This window comes from Cetorhinus maximus, chromosome 22 (genome assembly GCF_964194155.1).
Source record: "Cetorhinus maximus chromosome 22, sCetMax3.hap1.1, whole genome shotgun sequence".
Taxonomy (NCBI): domain Eukaryota; kingdom Metazoa; phylum Chordata; class Chondrichthyes; order Lamniformes; family Cetorhinidae; genus Cetorhinus; species Cetorhinus maximus.
Genome location: NC_135900.1, coordinates 12342871 through 12362859, shown reverse-complemented (window position 1 = coordinate 12362859; position 19989 = coordinate 12342871). Strand labels below are relative to the sequence as shown.

The following is a 19989-nucleotide window of genomic DNA, read 5'->3' as shown; positions in this document are numbered from 1 at the left end:
CATTTGATCCCTTCTCTGTTCTAGGGAAAATGCCTCAATGTCATGTCTTTCTCCATAGCTATAACCTCTCATTCCTCAGGGTTGGTGAATTTCCGCTGTACCCATTCCATGGCTATAATATCCTTCCTATGAACGAGTGCCCAAAGCAGCACACTGTACACTAATTGTGGGTTAACCAATGTTTTGTATGAATTGGATATCACTCTGCAGCTTTAGATTTGCATGCTAATGGTGCATTATAGCGTGCCTAAAGCAGGAAACAGAGTTCCTTTTGTTCACATAAATTGAAGGATACAATTTTTAAAAATTTATTCATGGGATGTGGGCTTCGCTGGCTGGGCCAGCATTTATTGCCCATCCCTAGTTGCCCTTGAGAAGGTGGTGGTGAGCTGCCTTCTTGAACCACTGCATTCCCTATGGTGTAGGTACACCCACAGTGCTGTTAAGGAGGGAGTTACAGGATTTTGACCCAACAACAGTGAAGGAACGGCGATATATTTTCAAGTCAGGATGGTGAATGACTTGGAGAGGAACGTCCAGGTGGTGGTGTCCCCATCTATCTGCTGCCCTTGTCCTTCTAGATGGTAGTGGCCGTGGGTTTGGAAGTTGCTGTCCAAGAAGCCTTGGCAAATTCCTGCAGTGCATCTTGTAGATGGTACACACTGTTGCTACTGTGTGTCGGTGGTGGAGGGAGTGAATGTTTGTGGATGTTGTACCAATCAAGCGGGCTGCTTTGTCCTGGATGGTGTCAAGCTTCTTGAGTGTTGTGGGAGCTGCAGTCATCCAGCCAAGTGGGGAGTATTCCATCACACTCCTGATTTATGCCTTGTAGATGGTGGACAGGCTCTGGGGAGTTAGGAGGTGAGTTACTCATCACAGGATTCCTAGTCTCTGACCTGCTCTTGTAAGCACAGTATTTATATGGCTAGTCCAGTTCAGTTTTTGGTCAATGGTAACCCCCAGGATGTTGTTAGTGGAGGATTCAGTGATGGTAATGCCATTGAACGTCAAGGGGTGATGGTTAGATTCTCGCTTGTTGGAGATGCTCATTGCTTGACATTTGTGTGGCGTGAATTTTGCTTGCCACTCATCAGCCCAAGCCTGGATATTGTCCAAGTCTTGTTGCATTTGGATGTGGACTGTTTCAGTATCTGAGGAGTCATGAATGGTGCTAAACATTGTGCAATCATCAGCGAACATCCCCACTTCTGACCTTATGATGGAAGGAAGGTCATTGATGAAACAGCTGAAGATGGTTGGGCCAAGGACACTACCCTGAGGAATTCCTGCAGTGATGTCCTGGAGCTGAAATGACTGACCTCCAACAACCACAACCATCTTCCTTTGTGCTCTGTATGACTCCAACCAGTGAAGAGTTTTCCCCCTGATTCACATTGACTCCACTTTTGCTAGTGCTCCTTCATGCCACACTCGGTCAAATGCGGCCTTGATGTCAAGGGCAGTCACTCTCACCACATCCCGGGAGTTCAGCTCTTTTGTCCATGTTTGAACCAAGGCTGTAATGAGGTCAGAAGCTGAGTGGCCCTGACTGAACCCAAACTGGGCATCAGTGAGCAGGTTATTGCTAAGCAAGTGGTGTTTGATAGCACTGTTGATGACCCCTTCCAATACTTTACTGATGATCAAGAGTAAACTGATGGGGCGGTAATTGGCCGGATTAGATTTGTCCTGCTTTTTGTGTACAGGACATAACTGGGCAATTTTTCCACATAGCCAGGTAGATGCCAGTGTTGTAGCTGTTCTGGAACAGCTTGGCTAGGAGCGCGGCAAGTTCTGGAGCACAAGTCTTCAGTACTATTGCCAGAATATTGTCAGGGCCCATGGCCTTTGCACTATCCAGTGCCTTCAACCGTTTCTTGATATCACGTGGAGTGAATCGAATTGGCTGAAGACTTGTATCTGTGATGCTGGGGATCTCAGGAGGAGGCCGAGATGGATCATCCACTCGGTACTTCTGGCTGAAGATTGTAGCAAATGCTTCAGCCTTATCTTTTACACTGATGTGTGGGCTCCCCCTTCATTGAGGATGGGGATATTTGTGGGGCGTCCTCCTCCAGTGAGTTGTTAATTGTCCACCACCATTCACGACTGGATGTGGCAGGACTGCAGAGCTTAGATATGATTCATTGGTTGTGGGATCGCTTAGCTCTATCACTTGCTGCTTATGCTGTTTGGCACGCAAGTAGTCTTGTGTTATAGCTTCATGAAGGTTGACACCTCATTTTTAGGTATGCCTGGTGCTGCTCCTGGCATGCCCTCCTGCACTCTTCATTGAACCAGGGTTGATCTCCTAGCTTGATGGTAATGGTAGAGTGGGGGATATGCCAGGCCATGAGGTTACAGATTGTCTTTGAGTACAATTCTGCTGCTGCTGATGGTCCACTGCGCCTCATGGATACCCAGTCTTGAGTTGCTAGGTCTGTCCGAAATCTATCCCATTTAGCACAGTGGTAGTGCCACACAACACATGAAAACAGCAACTGATCCTAAGCGTATAACCTGAACCATTGGCATCCCTGCTTTCTGAAGTCTAAACCCTAAGATCTGTAATTCCCTCCCAAAACCTCTCTGCCTCTCTATCTTCATTTAAGACGTTCCTTAAAACCTGCTTCTTTGACCAAGCTTTTGGTCACCTGTCCTTGTATCTCCTTATGTGGCTCAGAGACAAACTTTATCTGATTATGCTCCTGTGAAACTCCTTGGGACATTTTACTATGTTTAAGGTGTTACATGAATGCAAATTGTTGTCATAGTCCCTCTCCAAAAAATCTCCGGTTAAGATTTACTGCTGTAACCCTCACAGCATTCAACTCTTGCATTCAATGGAAGATTCTGGTGCATCTTAAATCAACGTTTCAAGACATGGGTTGTTCAGTGGCCTTTCAATATTGGCACTGGAGATTGAATCCAGAGGAGAATAGAGAGATAGAAACTATCCCTGTTCTTTGACTGCAAGGATTTTGAGAAATGGGCTTGACCTGCAGTTTCACAGTAATCTTGCATTCGTGTCGTGAAGGATAATCTAGCAGCGGAGATGGGGCAGACTTTAGCAGTAAAAAGAACTTTACGTGTAACCATGATAAAGCTGACTTCGGAGAACTTGGTACAATAATTTCCTCATGCAGGATCTATTTTCCAGCATCTTTCACGATGGTCAAAAATGCACCAAAATGTTGAAAGCAAAGGGATTACTTTTGAAATGTGGCCAGTGTTGTTACACATCAGCCAATTTGTTCGTAGAAAGGTTCCATCGACAGCTAATAAACTATGGACAATTTAACCCATATTGATGGTGGTGGTTGTAGGTTGAATGTCGGCCAGGAAAGTGGGAATACTCCCTTCTCTTTTTGATGTCCACCTGAGCAGGGGGCCCTGTCTGGACATCTCATCCCGAAAATGGGTGCCTCCAATAGTAATGCCACATTGCATCCTCAGTGCTGCGCCGCTGTGTCAGCCTAGGTTACATGATCAAGTCATAGTGAGTTGAGAATGCCACCAGCTGAGACCATGGTCAGATTATCCTTGCTAAAGGAGAACACTGTTAGAAGAATGATAGGTATAAAGTAAAATTACAACACAGGAATGTTCATTTTGCCTTTTGAGGAGTGTCTACAGCAAAGTGTTACTTTTAATTGCAGGATTTAAATCTTTGTTTTTGTACTGATTTCAACTTTCTGCTTTTAATTAATTCCAACCTCCTGATGTAGTTTACTCCAGAGTTTAGGCAGTTTCAGCAGTAGAACATTAGACTGCACCTCCCCAGTAATTGCTATTTACTGCTTAGCAAGATTAAAATTTGGTACAATGCACATTTCTCTGAAACCGCAAGTGCTAGGGAGGAGAAAAATAACTGTGTTGTGCAGAGTAAATTTTCTAATGGGCACAGGGCGCGTTGTTTTGTCTCTGGCATTGCAAAGTTCAGAAGAAACCGTGATTTTTTAAATATCAGGATATAACTTTAATGACAGAATTTTAAATTTTCAAAATGGAATCAAATTTCACTTTGTGGTTTTCATCTGGCAGATGGATATAGATACTAGTTAAAAGATTATGAAAATATTTATGTGGCATCTGTGATTTCTAATGCCCCCTATTCCCCATATCTTAACTCATGCCAAGTCCCATTCACCCATCAACACTGCATTCACTTACCTACTTTGGCTTTCACTCCAGCAACTCATGTCCTCAATGTTCAAATCTATTGATGGTCTTTCCCTTCCTTCTCTTCTCCAGCTCTAAAATCCTCTGGGGCCTTTAGATTCTTCCAATTCTAGCCTCTTGGTCATCCCCCACTTCATTCACTCCACCATTGGTGGCCATGTCTTTAGCTGTCTCAGCACAAGCTCTGGAATTCCCTCCCTGAACTTCTCCACCTGTCTTCTTCTTTAAGGTACTTTGTAAAAACCTATCTCTTTGACCAAGCATTTAATCACTTGTCCCAATGTCTTCGATTCTGTGTCTATTATTTTGTGCTATAACATTCCTGTGACCCGCCTTGGGGATGTTTTACTTCTTTAAAGGTGCTATACAAAGGCAAACTGCTGTTATTGTCTATAGATCGAGCTTGACTTGTACTAGACCGAAGCTCAGTACCTCAATTTAACCCTCACTTATATTTCATAAAATGGAATGATTTTTCTTGGATGATTATTTAACTGTGTATGTAAACCTATAGAGGTTTACAGCACAGGAGATCATCCAGTCCATTGTGTCCTTCTAGGCTTTTTGCTAGAGTAATCCAAGGAAGAAAAAATCTTGCATTTATATTCTGCTTTTCTAGATGTCCCCAAACACTTCACAGTCAATGGGGTACTTTAAAAGCAGAGTCATTACTGTAATGCAGGAAACACAGTAGCCAATTTGCTCACAGCCCACTCCCACAAACAGCGATGTGATAATGACCACATAATCTGTTTTTAGGTATTGGATGAGGAGTAAATATCAGCTGGGTGAACTCACTGGCTCTTCTTTGATTAGCATCATGGGATCTTGAGGTTAAAATGTATGACTGAAGAAGTTTATAACAATAGAACAAAGTGGCATTGTCGCATTTCTTCAGATTATCACAAATGAATCATTCAATTTCTAAGATAAAAGCAAAAAACTGCAGATGCTGGAAATCCAAAACACAAACAAAAATACCTGGAAAAACTCAGCAGGTCTGGCATTCGATTTCTACATTGAGAAACATTTTCCACTGGTTTTGAATATTCTATAGGTGCACAATGTATGCAAAGAAATGCTTACTTGGATAAAAATGGCAAATCAAATATACTCTAAATCTCAATTATCTTAAGTGTTCATACAAAGACTACAGGGGACATCGTCTCAGAATAAGGGGCAGGCCATTAAGGACTGAGGTGAGGAGGAATTTCATCACTCAAGAGGGTGGTGAATCTTTGGAATTCTCTGCCCCAGAGGGCTGTGGAGGTTCAGTCATTGAGTATCTTCAAGACTGAGATCAATGGATTTCTACATATTAAAAAAATCAAGGGATATGGGGATAGTGCAGGAAAATGCTGTTGAAGTAGAAGTGTTATGAAAACATAATTCGCATGATATTAGTGATTTACTGTAAAAATAGGTAATAGTAGGTTTGGATGGTTTCTCTATGTGTGTATGTGTGGGGTTTAATTGAATTGGAGACAGCTAGTCTGGAGGCTTCGATTCATCAAAAGGAAGCTAAGTTTGGAATGCTAACATAAACATGGCTGAAGATTTAGAAGGTGAAGCGAAGAGAATTTGCATTTTTAGATAAATCAGAACAGTTTGAATTTCAAAGAGATGGTAGGATGTTACACCTAGCCAGAGAAGCTAGGCCAAGCAGTGTGTTTATTTTTCCTAAAGGTTACTTACAATATTAGCACCATGAATAGATTTATGTTATGAAAAAGTAAAGTTTCCAAAGACATATGGGGACAGTGGAATTTGCACTAAAAAAAAGAGAAACATGTATAAAGGAGAAGAGGCTATGTGTCAGAGGGGAAGGCATTGTAAGATCTACCAGAAGTGCGAAAAGCTTTCAGTATTTGTGCATTAAGCCTGCTGTCTACAGAAACCAAAGCTGGAGAAAGCCACTTTGAATTCTACTTTCCAGGGTATTGTGTTGACTTACCTTAATCTGGTTAAATCTATTTTTTTACAGTTGCTTTTATGGGGGTGTAACTGGAAGCCAAATTAATGAGGGGTTTTAGGAGTTATTATAGTAGTAATTTGTAGACCTGTGTATGTGCTTGAAATCTTTTCTTTTGTTAATAAATGTTTAATTTAGTTTTGTAAAAAAAAAACCCCTAGCATTTTGGTAGACTGAATTCAGGGCATGTATCTCGAAATAAAATATAAATTGCAAAATCGTTGTGACCGCATGATCAAGTTTCCCTCATGCATTTGATTGGCCTGGCACACATCATCTGCTGCATCATACCAGGAGATCAACCATGATCCCATTGAATGACGGAGCAGGCTTAAAGGGCTGAATGGCCTACTCCTGCTCCAATTCCTTACCTTCTTATGTATGGGAAACCTGGTTTCTGATGTGCTGAGACTTGAACTGAAATAACTAAGCAACATTGAGCCAGAAATGTCGCCAAATAGTGAAATATTTGACTTGGATTTTAAACATTCTACACGGATGTGTCACTGGTCTATGTTCTGTGTTTTATGGTCTGTGTTCTCCAGAGGAATGGGCCAGCATCCAGACGGCAACAATAATACTCGTTTTTCTTTTCACTTTAACAAGGTGAGTTTGACTTAAGAAAAAAAAAACCTCTGAATCCCCTAATATTGGATAACATTTTGGTGCAGTTTTATTCCGCTGGGAAGCTCCATAATATTTTTGTGAGACTCGAAATGGTTCTGTAACCGGTGGAAAAATAGTTGTGAAACCATTTCTTGCAGCTACCTCACTCCCAGGAGATAAATTATTAAAACCAGAAATGTCAGCCCTTTAATTTGGTCAGAAAAAATGGTTTTTAAAAAAAAATCCTGAAAACTTATAATTGACATGAAAAACGACATATGAAGCCAACTAGCCAAAAGCAGTCATTAATTTATACTGGACGGCAATTGGACCTAACCGACCCCACCCCCCACCTCCCAGGTATGGCCATGTACAGTTTACTTCCAGGGACATCCTGCTTGCAAAACTGCGGTTGCAGCCTATCATGACCCCTGGGGAAATAAAAACCAGCTGCTAGATCCAGTGCAGTGAATCTTCCTGTGCAGTTTTAACAACTCTCTTAAAATCCTGGTAAGTACATCCTTGCAGCACAGCAAGTCCGGCATGAACACTTGTTAGCAACTGAAAAACTGCTGGGCAGAATTTCAACCATTGCAACCAAACGGGGCGGGTGGAGAGAGAGAGAGAGAAAGGGGCACCGTTAATCCCTGACACCTCCCCGAAAAATAAAAAAAGGATGCGCCTTTTTAAAGAGGGTCTAAAATCCGGCCGCCTTATTAAAATGAAAACATTCACCTTTTTTTTTAAAAGCTGTTTTGAACAGCTGGAAGTGATTTTACAATAACGTGGCTTTTTATTTCCTCGGAACCTATTACATAAGAGGCAGGCTTTGCTTCTCTGGTATTTCCGCAAACAAAGCGCCACCTGGACAGAGCAATGTTCCCAACGCCTACTTAACAAGCAGCCTTGGAAACAATTAATTTCATTTGGGGACCGACACAGAGCTCAGCTGTAGCCCAAACCCTTAACAACCACACATTTGGTAAACATGAACTAGCCAGAAATGAGAACATTTTAAACTTGTACCCTCCCCCCAAATAAAAGGTGCCTTTAACTGATTGCCAGGAAATTCCCGGTGTTATAGGTTACTATAAACTATAGGTTAAAGGGGGGGGAGAAACCAATAGGAGAAATCTCTGGGTGCGTTAGTCACCCTCTGGATAATCCGCTGTTAGACACACGGCTCAAGATGATGGCTTTGTGCAGGAGGGAGCTGCATTAAATAGATAGACAGTGTGTGTGTTTTATCAATCTCTCTGTCCATTAAACTTACATTTAAAGTAATTGATTGAAAACACATTTTCACCATCTCGGCACAAATTGCCTCTGCAGTCCCAACAAAGGGAAAAAAAGTTAACAAATTCACATTCACCCACGCACCCCTGTTGCATTTGACGCTTTGACAGCAGCAGGAGGAGGGGAGGGGGGGACTTTAATCCTTTTGTTCCATTTCATCCTCCTCCCCCCAGCCACCACCACCACTTCTCGTCGCTAAGAGCAGCCGAACTTGGGAGAAGGGCGAAAACCCCGCCCTCCCCCTTCTGCCATTGGTCGCGGGCGCTTCTATTTCGAACGTTGCCCGGGGCAATGGGACAGGCGATTGGTCGGCTCTGCATGTCAATCACACACTCGGAGGGAGGGAGGGTGGGGAAAGACGCCGCCGACTTCCGCTATCATGTTAAAGCCGAGTCGGGTCCCCTGACTGGCGCTGGAGCCGGGCTGTGTCGGCTTGTGGTGGGCAGAGGCAAACTTTACAACTCGGCGTCAGGTGCTGCAGACCGATCGCGGGGCTGGGGCTCAGTGGCCTGGATATTCATTGTTCTTCTTTTAATGCAAACCTCCGCAGATGCTATTTTATTCCTCCACCACCACCACCTCCTCTTTTCTGCTGCCAATGAAACCGTGAAAGGCAGAGAGAAGTTGTAAGATCATGTGAAATGAACTCTCGTGGCTCAGGTTCAAAAGAGTAAGATCTGGAGAGGAGAGAGAGAGGGAGAGAGAGAGAGAGAGAGGGAGAGAGAGAGGAGGGGGAAACCTGCTCTGACAGAGCTACTGCAGCGGATACATTTGTTACCAGCCCTTTAGACTGTAGAGTTCCCACTCACCAACAAGCTCTGCGTTCGCCTCCGTCAAGTCGAAGATGCTTTGCCAACGTGTACATCAGTGTAACAAGGCTGAAGACCGAATGGTGCATTTCGTGGTGTAGCAGTCTGCCTATATTTTGCTCTTTTTTAAAAAAATTTACCCCCTCCTCCCCTCCCGGGACCCGGGGTGACAAGTCAAGAATTCCCACTGTGTCCAGCACACTCACTCATCCCACCATCCAAAGTGAATGCCAAGCAACAGTCGGGCAGCTCCTCCTGGGCACGTATATATTTTTGTGTGTGTGTGTGTGTGTGTGTGGACATTATCGTAAAGAGTTAAGCATTGAAACAGCGGGGAGGGTAAGGGGGGAGGAAAAAGAACTGAAAGAAAAAAGATGTCAACCCCTACCAGGTATAAGAAAGATAAAGAAATCATAAGCGAATACGAAACCCAAGTGAAAGGTAAGATTGTTAACGTTTTACTGTTTCCTATTGTGTGAGCATTGTCGTTCGGCTAATCCGTTTGCAATTTTTGAACGAGAAGCGTGTAAGGCTTGTGCAAAGCAGCGGTTTATTAAAAAATTAGAGGTCTGCCTGAATAGGGATTTGCAATTCAAACGAAGGAGCCGATTTCATGTGTGACATGACGCGATGGTACAAAAGGCGAGGGTCAACCCTTCCTTCTCGCATCGGATCTAATCATAGCCCCCCCCTTTTTTTTTTGCACGGAATTATTTGAGAATGTTTAAAGAGAGAACTTTAAAAAAGATATTCACCCCCTCCTCCCCCCCCAAAAAAAATCCTTCCCAAAGCACAAAAAAAGTCAGGTTCTGTAAACAACTGCTTCCTTCTAGTGAAGTGCCAAATTATAAATCCGCTCCTGGAAACACATCGTTGTAAAGCAACAAGGCGAATGCTTTGGTGTGTTTTTTTTTAATATCCCTCCCCCTTTAGCTCAGGCGCGGCTTTACTTTGACTGCTCGCACTCTGGCCAGTGATTCCCAGAAGCAGCCGTGGAGATGGTTCAAACCAGCGACTCTGGCGACCTTCCAGCAAAGTTCGCCTTTCAACGGGATCCAGTCTCTGTGCCAGAGACTTGATTCACTACCTGGGGGATCTGCCTCTTAAGAGGCCACGCGTGGGATGGGTGGGGGGAGGAACAGGGGCGAATGGAACTTTCTATATACCCTCTGCATTCATCTCAGCATGGCGAAGATTCACTAAAAGGCTTTCTGCTGACTGCAAGTCCCCTGACATGTACATGTACATGAACATGAACCCGCCCAGACCGAAATAGTCACAACAGGCGGTTAATGCATTCGTCAAACTTTGGGATAACCTCACATTTCGGGAAATTGAGGCATGCTTCAGCGACTTGCAATAGTTGCCTGTGTGTGTGTGTTTAAATAGCGTTTAACAACCTTTCCCTTTCTAAATGGCTCGGGAGAAGGGGAGTGGGGGAGGTAAACGGGAGCACTAAAACTGAGATAATAAGAACTTTTCACTCATTAATTCAGTATCTGACGCAATGTTGGATTAGGAATACGTTACTTGTAATGTTAGAATTTAGCATGGCAAATGATTTATAACCCCCTTTTTTTATTCTTGTATCGAGAAATGGTGTAAAAGGACCACAAGAGTGGATTAGATAAAAGCGCAACCTGTTTAGTCTTTTACAGATTGAGAAATTCCTGTGGTTCTACTATATTGTATAGTGTCGTTTCAGAAGTGCATGTGGAGCACAGAAATATGCTCCAAACAGGTTAAAACCAGCGGAGAAGTAGGACATGTGTCCCCAATGTTGCTGAAGTTGGAACATGGTATAAATTTATCTGAGATGAGTATTCCCTACGTGCCTACAGTAATGGGGTCATTGTGTCCTACTGCTGTTTTGAGAGGGGGGAGTGGTTAATGTTTATGGTAACGCAGTAACCCCCCACCCCCCACTTCCCGGCCCTGTATGGATTGTACTAATGATTGTGTCTGAACTATTGAACCGAAAATGCAAAACTCCTCAAACTGCTGGATTCAAATCATTTTGTAAAAGGACCCGTAAATCATTTAAATGGACTGTCTGCAATAGTACAGATGGCTGTGAATTTATACTCTAGTACGGAGGGAAACGCTCAGCTGGGGAACCAGCGTAAACATGATTAACTGGTTCCAGGGAGTAAACTTCCAGGAAGTGATGATGAAATCGCTTTGAGAAATTAGACACTGGGAAAAGGGATAAAGCAGGGAAATGGATCAGACGTTTTTATTTTACAAAACTACAATTGTGATTCACATCCTGGGAATGTAATTGTTAGTAAGAAGGACTTTGTGTGTGTGTGTGTGTGCGCATTTCCATTTGTATGCTTCAGCACTGAAATGTCAGGTTTACTGTAAAGCTGTTAACCCTTTCACTGTGAATCCTGCTGCTTAACTCACCCAGGCACTGTGCACTGCAAAGAATGGAATGTTTCTGAACAAAGCCATTACTGTCTGTAATTAAAACTTTAGTCAGTCATGAGCCAACCTCGGCTAGTTCTGTTTGACTAACAATATCAAAATAGCTAGATCATTTGTAATTGATTTCCTGGTTAACTGATTTCAAAATTAATGATGCCTCCAGCACTTATGATTACCTCAAGTTTAAAAGCAAGACTAACATGAGATAGCTGCGTCAACTGATGAAAATAACAGCCCATGCGCTTGTGCACTGATATGTTACATCAGGGACTGGGTGAACACGATACATGCCGCAGATTCTTCATACATTAAAACTCCCCAAATCATCTGGAGCTGTCAGGAGGCTTAAGCTTTTCGCTATGGGAGGGACAGGTAGCAGAGACAGTGAAGGAAAGTGAAACCGGTGAACACTCCTGTCAGCTGGTTATGAAGCAGTGCTGACAGGAACAAGTTTTTTTTTTAATCGAGCCCCTCGTATGTAAGGAGTGTGGAGAAGTGAATTTTACACAGTGAGGGTGGCGGTGGTGGTGATGGTGGAGGGAAGGGTGGTTGGGGAAGCAACTGATAAGTAGAAACAAAAATAGCTGGAAAAACTCAGCAGGTCTGACAGCATCTGTGGAGAGGAAGAAAATTAACGTTTCGAGTCCGTATGACCCTTCATCAGAAAACATGCTGTCAGACCTGAGTTTTTCCAGCTATTTTTGTTTTTGGTTCAGATTTCCAGCATCTGCAGTATTTTGCTTTTATCTTGATAAGTAGAAATTTCTGTTTTTTAAAAAAAAGTCTATTAAAATGTTACCTCAACGTAAAGTAACGTTCACTAGTAACAAAGGAACTGATTCTTTTTGTAATGTTACCAAGGTAAAACTTTGGTTGCATTACATAGAATGTACAGCACAGAAACAGGCCATTCAAGACATCACATCAATGCTGGTGTTTATGGTGCCTCAGAACCACCTCCTGACTCCCATTCCCACCTCCTGCCTCCCATTCCTATATCCCTCCCTAGCTTCCCCTGAAATGCATCTATGCCATTTGCCTCATTGAGTTCCATATTCTAATTACTCTCTGGGTGAAGAAGGTTCTCCTGTATTCCCTATTTGTGACGATCTTCTGTTGATGATCCTTAGATTTGCTCTTCTTCACAAGTGGAAGCACCTTCGCTATGTGTCAAAACCCCCTCATAATTTTAATGAGCCGGATTTGTAAAGTCCAGTTCTGCTATACTAGGCAGGTCTTGGAGATGGCGACAGTATGTGCTTGTGAATGTTGAACTGCAGTTGGTGAATAGACTTTCAATGCAAGCAGCAAATTGCAATGCCTTATTCATAAATACCATGCCGGTGCCTACATTCTGCCCTGAATTACCATCGAAGCTTTGACTGTAGTGCTTTATTTTTCACTGCACTGTGGTGTTGATCACTATTAGACAATGATCGTTTTGTTTAGCTGAAAAGGCTGTTTTTCAAAGTAGCTTAACAATGCCCTTGCATTGCTGTACACCCATGCCTAGTTACTCAGTGTTTAGGAAGACACGAGCTTAGAAATTGATTTGGATGCTTATTTTTTTTACAGAAATTTCTGTTCTAAATTAAAACCTCAGTTCTACAGCACTGGAAGTCCTATCTGCCAACGGTCTTTCTTACACTTCAAAAGCTTTTAAAAAATGAATAGCAAATATAAACATTCCATTAACAAAATGGCCAATCTTTTACCTAGTACTCTATCACATGCTGCACTGTAATAGCACTTGCTGAAAGCCCATTATTTTTGTACACATGTGGTAATGGAATTGATCCTGAAGACATAGTAATTTTAGCCAGCTCGGTTGTTCCAAGGGCATTATGCTCACTATCACAGCATTTTATAACGTAGAAATGTTTTAATAAGTGATTCAGTACATTTAGATTCCTCTCCCCCCCCCCCCCCCCCCCCCCCCCCCCACACCCCCTCTTGTTGTTAAAGTGCTCCATTTATGTTCCAGGAAGGGTGGGTTGTCACCTGTGTCCACTCCTGCTTTTCAGCCCCTCTGCTACAGAAACCCTCATTCCTGCTTTTGTGACCACCGCACATGATTATTCCACTGTCCCCTGGGTGGCCTCGCACCTTCACCCCTCCAGAAACTTGAATCCACCCAAAACTCTGCCGCTTTAATTCTCACCAAGTCCTGTTCACACATCATCCATTACACCTTGCAGATATTCAAATCACACAGACCCACCCACCAGCCCAGAAGCTGGTTGTGTGGAAATGACAGTAATTTATCAATCTTAATATTTCATCCTCAGAATAATACAAATTTAAAACATATAGTTAGTTTATGTAGTATGCTTAAGTGCTGCAACACACAATAGCAATAATGTCTTGAAAAAAAACTCAGCAGGTCTGACAGCATCTGTGGAGAGAAAGGCACAGAGTTAATGTTCTGAGTCCGTATGACTCTTCTTCTGAACTGCCAGTTCTGAAGAAGAGTCATACGGACTCAAAACGTTAACTCTGTCTTTCTGTCCACAGATGCTGTCAGACCTGCTGAGTTTTTCCAGCAATTTTTGTTTTTGTTTCAGATTTCCAGCATCCGCAGTATTTTGCTTTTATCATAGCAGTAATGTCTTGTTTGATCACAATGGTATTATTTTTTTTGAAGTGATATACTGCTATGAAACTATTAGAAACTGATGGAATTATATACCAAAGAGAGTTTACCAGGTTGCAACGTCAGTGCAGTTATTGTTGAATGGATTTTTAAAATTCTTTCATGAAATCTGAGTGCTACTGGCAAGGCCAGCATTTGTTGCCCATCTGTAATTGCCCCTGAGCCACTGTTTTGAACAGCTGCAGCCTGTGTGGTGTAGGTACACGGGACAGTGCCAGCAGTTTTGATCTGACTGAATGGCGTGCTAGGCCACTACAGAGGGCAGTTCACAATCAATCACATTGCTGTAGGTCTGGAGCCACATGTATGCCAGATCGTATAAGGTCGGCAGATTTCTTTCTCGGGTAGTTCCCTGATTAGCTTTTCTTTTATTCCAGAATCATTAACCAATTAAATTTTAAATTCGACCAACTACCGTGGCAAGATTTGAACCCATGTCTCCGAAGCATTAGTCCGTGCCTTTCGGGCTACTAGTCTGGTGACATTACAATGATCCTGTTGGTCCCAATAAATGTATTTTTTATGTTATTTATAAGTCACAGGTTTTCAAACTAGGGTCCCTGGATCATTAAAGATTCTGTGAGGGGATCCCAAGGGACAGAGACTTGAGGATATTGGACTTCTGTATTTATTGTATTTTTATCAGTGGTTTGTCCAACACCTGTGAGGAACTCAATTTTAAGTAACTGAGAATGGTTTTTATAAAATGCTTGCTCGTTACATTGTACAGTATTCAGTTCCCTAAAAGATGCAAGAGTGCTACCACTGAGCCAAGGCTGACAATAATATTTTGAAGTAAAAACTGAAAACGTTGGAAATACTCAGCAGGTCTGGCAGTACCTGTGGAGAGAGAAACAGAGTTAATGTTTCAAGTTAAATATTGCTCTGCTGCCCTCCTTCAGCTCTGAAGCAATGTGATGGGATGCCTGACTCGCTAACTCTGTTTCTCCCTCCAGAGGAGTATTTCCAGCATTTTGATTTTATTTCAGATTTTCAGCAGCTGCAGCATTTTGCTTTTATGTAATATTTGTCTAGGGTCCCAAGATCTGGCTTGGCAGATTTTTGGCTATCTCTACATAGCTACAACAATTCTGTACATGTAGCAGCAGCCAATGCTCAAAATGGGGAAAGAATAAGTATTAACATGATAAGTGTACTTCTATTAATGAGTACAGAATGCCTATCCTGCACATGTATGCAGTACAGGGTGATGGTTTAATAATGACCTTTCTTGTCCTGCAGTATCTGTTCTGAAATAAATCTCCTTAATCCAGTAACATTTAATGAAATGTCTCAAATTTTTATCTCCAGAATTGGCATGGGTATAGAACAACCTTCGGTTAAATTGAACTTTTTAATTTGATATCTTATGGTAACATTGGTGCTACAATTTGGAACTTTATTTTTGGCCACTACCTATGCCTGGTGCAAAGCGAATAACAGATGGCTGGGAGTATTCCAAGACAATTTTCCGCCACTCTCTCCCATGTAGTCATCCAAGTCTCTTGAACATGCAACTTGCTTTTTCTGACGAGTTCAACCTTGGTGTTTTTCTGCTTGCCAGCGAAGTGTACTGGAGAATAGAGCCACATATCATCTCCCCCCACCCACCCCACTCCAATCTTATCGTCTCTTCTCAATGTCCAGCAATCCCAGGACAGATACAGCCATCGCCAGCTGCAGGATTTTCCACTCCTTTCAAACTGGTTTCCTTTGGAAAGAAAGGTAGCAGCTCCACAGTGCGCAGTGAGGTGAAGATAAGCGAAGAACCTGCCCTCCCGCACTCCTCCCAGGGGAGGAAGAAAGTGGGGGACGGACTGAAATGTATCCGCATGAGCAAAAAAAAAAATGTGATTCTGCCCCCCAACCATTTGTCTTTGTCCCAAGTGAACGGGAGCAAAGATTTCAACAACGGGGAGAGATTTTCATCCCTTCAGTGTAAGTTGGATTTGCGCCCTTGCCCCACAGTTAGAAGAACAGTTTTGTTTGCATTTATATAGCGCCCTTTATGACTTCAGGGCATCCCATCCCAAAGTGTGGTACAGCCAATCAAGTATATTTAAATTGTAGTCACTGTTGCAAAGTAGGAAACGTCTGTCAATTTGTGCACAGCAAGCTTCCACAAACAGTAATGTGATAACAATCAGATGGTTTTTTTTTATATAAATGATGCCAGGACACTGGGGAGAGCTTGCTTGCTCTTCAAAATCGCACCCTGTTGACCTTTTACGTCCACCTGAAAGGGCCTCACTTTAATGTTTCATCTGAAGAGGACACCTCCAACAGGGCAGCACTCCCTCAGTACTGCGGTGTCAGTCGAGAATTTTTGTGCTCAGGTCTCTGAAGTGGGACCTGAATCCACAAGCCACAGGTGAGAGTGCTACCCATTGAGCTACAGCTTAATGTATCCCCAGTCCTGCTCCTGTGCTTGATGTAGCTCTGTGCGCTCTTGTTGTGTTACAGAATTGGATCAGCTTCTAGTATTTTTAAAAATGTTTTTTTTTCCCTTGGTTGAACTTTCTTCTGTTTTGAGGTTTGCTGTTGGAACTCACATCTTCCATTACTGCAGAGGTCATGACTGCCAAGTTTTGTATGTGGCTCTATATTAACTGATGTGTTGCTTCATTAAAGCTGCATGAGTCCAGAATGGTTTTCTAAATCATTAGCAGTTTCTAAGATGGGAGTATCCTGAAAAGAGAGCCAGAGAACTGGCCCATTTAGAGTCTTAGAATTATGCTGCATAAAGGAGGCCATTCAACCCATAGTGCTTGTACTGGCTCATTGGAAGTACTATTCAGTTAGTCCTATGGGCCCTACAGATTTTTCATCTTAACTTTACATTTAATTGCCTCTTGAACGTTACTATTGCACCTCCTTCCCCTGCCCTCCCAGGCTGTGCATTCCAGATCTGTAACAAGGCTTCAGGTTCGTACCCTTCGTCAGAGCTTGTGCTGATGAATGCGTCATCACCAGCCTTTTCTCTTTGTGGATACTGACTGACCTGTTGTGTGTTTGCAGAATTTTTTTGTTTTTACTGGAGCTGGACAACACAGGGTAAAACAGTCAGGCCCCTAGTCCTGAAATAGATTGTAGCAACATTTTTTTGTAAAAAAACATCTTGCGCAATTTTGAGCGGAGGAGAGGGGACTAATTTGCATTTGGAGAACGCTTTCCACGAGTACCGGATACCTCCAAGCACTTTACCCCATGGCATCCCAAAGTGCTTTGCAGCCAATTAAGTTCTTTTGAAGTGCTGCAGTGTAGAAAGTTTGTGCACAGCAAGCTCCCACAAACAGCAATGTGATAATGACCCGATCATCTGCTTTTGTTGGTTTGAGGGAAACCTATTGACCAGGACACGAGGGATACCTCTTCTGCTCTTCTTGAAAGTACTGCCACGGGATCTTTTACATCCACCAGAGAGGGCAGACAGGGCCTCAGTTTAATACCTCATGCGAAAGGCGGTGTGGTGCTCTCTCTGTGCTGGAGTGTCAGCTTTTATTTTTGATCTGTGTGCTCAAACCGTGTGTGTGCACTCAGATTCTGAGGTGGGGTTTGAACCCAGAACCTTGTGACTCAGGAGCAAGAATTCTGCCAGCTGAGTCACACCAAGGATTCTATGATTCTGGCTTAATTTAGCAAGTCCCTGGTTATTTGGATATTGGTTAATCCCGATTCAGTTGTCCAATGTTAAAGCTTCAAACGATATGTGTATTTCTCAGGCTTGATGAGACGGGTCAGCGAGCTGGAGCCAGGAGTGTTTTGTGCTGCTCACCTGGTAGAACGACCTTGGTGGCACATCCTGCTGATGTGGGGAACTCCAGTGGCCACCTGTGCTCATTCAGTGTGCCATTTAATAAACTAAGCTGTATTTGTGTATTGCATGTTTCCTGCTGTTCTTTTATTAATGCGCAGCATTCAAACACTTCCTGGGGCTGGGGGGGGAAGAAAGGGCTATTGAGGGCTCAGCTTTGCTTGACCTCGTAGCCTGACAATGAGACTGTAACTCGAGAATCATTGTTGCTACACAACAGATGTGGAAGTTGCCCAGCTTTTCTCTGACAGGATAACTAATCGATTATATTTCCTGATTTTTTTTCTTTATAAATGCCAGTAATGATACATGCTTTCACCAGTAATGTTCTTGTAAATATGAGAATTATTCATGGATTTTCTTTAGTTTGATTAACATTTAAATCTATAACCATGTAATTAAAAAAAAACCTAATTGATAAGGGAGTCCAAAGGCCAGATTATGGCGACCAAGATGGGTAGCTTGTGCCCAGAAATTACCTAACTCACTGGACAGGCCTCGTTTAAAAGTACTCCAAATTATCTTTTTTTTTGCCCCAGGGGTTGTGGTACAAGTGGGGGTTGCAGGGTCAAGTCGGGCTCAAGTAGACTTTGGAAGGCGAGCATGGCATAGGCGGGCATGGGGTGGGTGGGTGAGCGCTGAGGCAGGCTGGTTAGAATGCCCACCCTGGTTCTCTTTAGATGATGTTAGGCCCTCTATCCCTCGACACTCTCACCCCTTACCCACCCTGTGCCCACTCATACACCTCAATGCCAACTTATGCCCCACCCCACATGGCACTCTCACCCTCCATGCCAACTCATGCCCCCCCCCCCCTCCCCCAATCATAATGACATAATGATAGAGAACCCTTTGCTGATATTACTCCATAGGCTATCGGAACTGCATGACCAGATGCTCCTGGTTATTTTCTAATTCCCCGCTTGTCAATCAAAACAGTCCAGCAGAGGGGTTTGTTTCAATTCTCTCTGACAGCTGTATTTTCTTTTTAAAAAAAAGTTTTAAAGAGCAGGGCATTTAAAAAACTACAGATCATGAGAGTTATGCACCCTTCCAGAACGTTTACATCTCCTCCATCAATCCCCGGCTCCTGCACTGTGGGTTAAGGCCCTTGGAGCAGCCAAAATGGAGTCTGTTTGAACTCAGCACCGAGGTCCAATGGCCCTGCTGAGTTTGCGTTTCCCTCCTGTGTGAATCACACACCCCCCCCCCCCCCCCCCCCCCCACACCCCCTCGTAGGCAAAAATCGGACATGTCAGAAATGGGGGTGGGGCTTCTGCATCCAGATCCCGCCCGCTGTTTTCAAAGCCTACAGAAAATCCGACCATATTTCTTTGAGCGAGGAGAAGCATTACAAAATATTCAGTGTGTCTTTTCTTTGAAAAAGTCAGTGAAGCCAAAGTGCCAGGAAGGAAGGAAGTCATGTTCAACCTTTATAAATCACTGGCCATGGGCCAGCTGGAGCATCGTATCCAATTCTGGGCACCGCACATTAGGATGGATGTCAAGTCTTTGGGGGAGCTCACAATGAAGATTTTTCAGAATGCTACCACAGATAAAGGTTATGCGATGAGACTAGAAAAAGCTGGGATGTTCCTCCCTTTAGAGCAGAGAAGGTCAAGGGGAGATTGAATAGAAGTACTCAAAATTATGAGGGGTTTTGAGAAACTTTCCACAAGTGGCTGGGCCAGTAACCAGAGGAGACGACGACAACTTGCGTTTCTGTCATGGCTTTATTGTAGTAACGCTTCCCAGGAGCCTTAACCCAGGGGCAAAATTTGGAATTGTTCCACGTAAGGAAATATGAGGACAGATGACCAAAAGCTTTGGTCGAAGAGTTAGATTTAACGACATTTCTTAAAGGAGATTGAAATGGTGAGGTTTAGGGAAGAAATTCCAGAGCTAAGGGTAGGCAGCTGAAGATATGCTGCCAATGGTGGAGCGATTAAAATTGGGGATGTTCAAGAGGTCAACAGCGGAGGAGTGCAGATAGTTCGGAGGGCTCTTGGCAAGAAGTCACTGAGACTGGCGAAGCCTGGAGGGATTTGAAAGTAATGGTGAGAAAGTTTAAAATTGAGGCGTTTCTAGACCAGCAGCCAATGTCGCTTAGCGAACAAAGGGGTGGATGGACTTGGGGCTTAAATCACCAGTTTAAAATAATTGGCAGATGAACCAGAGGATACTTTTTTACGCACCGAGTTGCAGTGATCTGGAACGCACTGCCTGG

General features: G+C 43.3%; 1 protein-coding gene across 3 annotated transcripts in view; it reads left to right on the top strand.

Moving 5' to 3' along the window:
- The first annotated feature begins 9222 nt into the window (after positions 1 to 9222).
- The window catches only part of LOC144696481 (SLIT-ROBO Rho GTPase-activating protein 1), a 248875-nt gene continuing 238108 nt past the window's right edge, over positions 9223 to 19989 (top strand). For all 3 annotated transcript variants that reach the window (XM_078567814.1, XM_078567812.1, XM_078567810.1), the window contains exon 1: positions 9223 to 9306. In XM_078567814.1, coding sequence (XP_078423940.1) covers positions 9240 to 9306 — 67 coding nt within the window. In that variant the 5' untranslated portion in view covers positions 9223 to 9239. The remainder of the gene's footprint in view (positions 9307 to 19989) is intronic.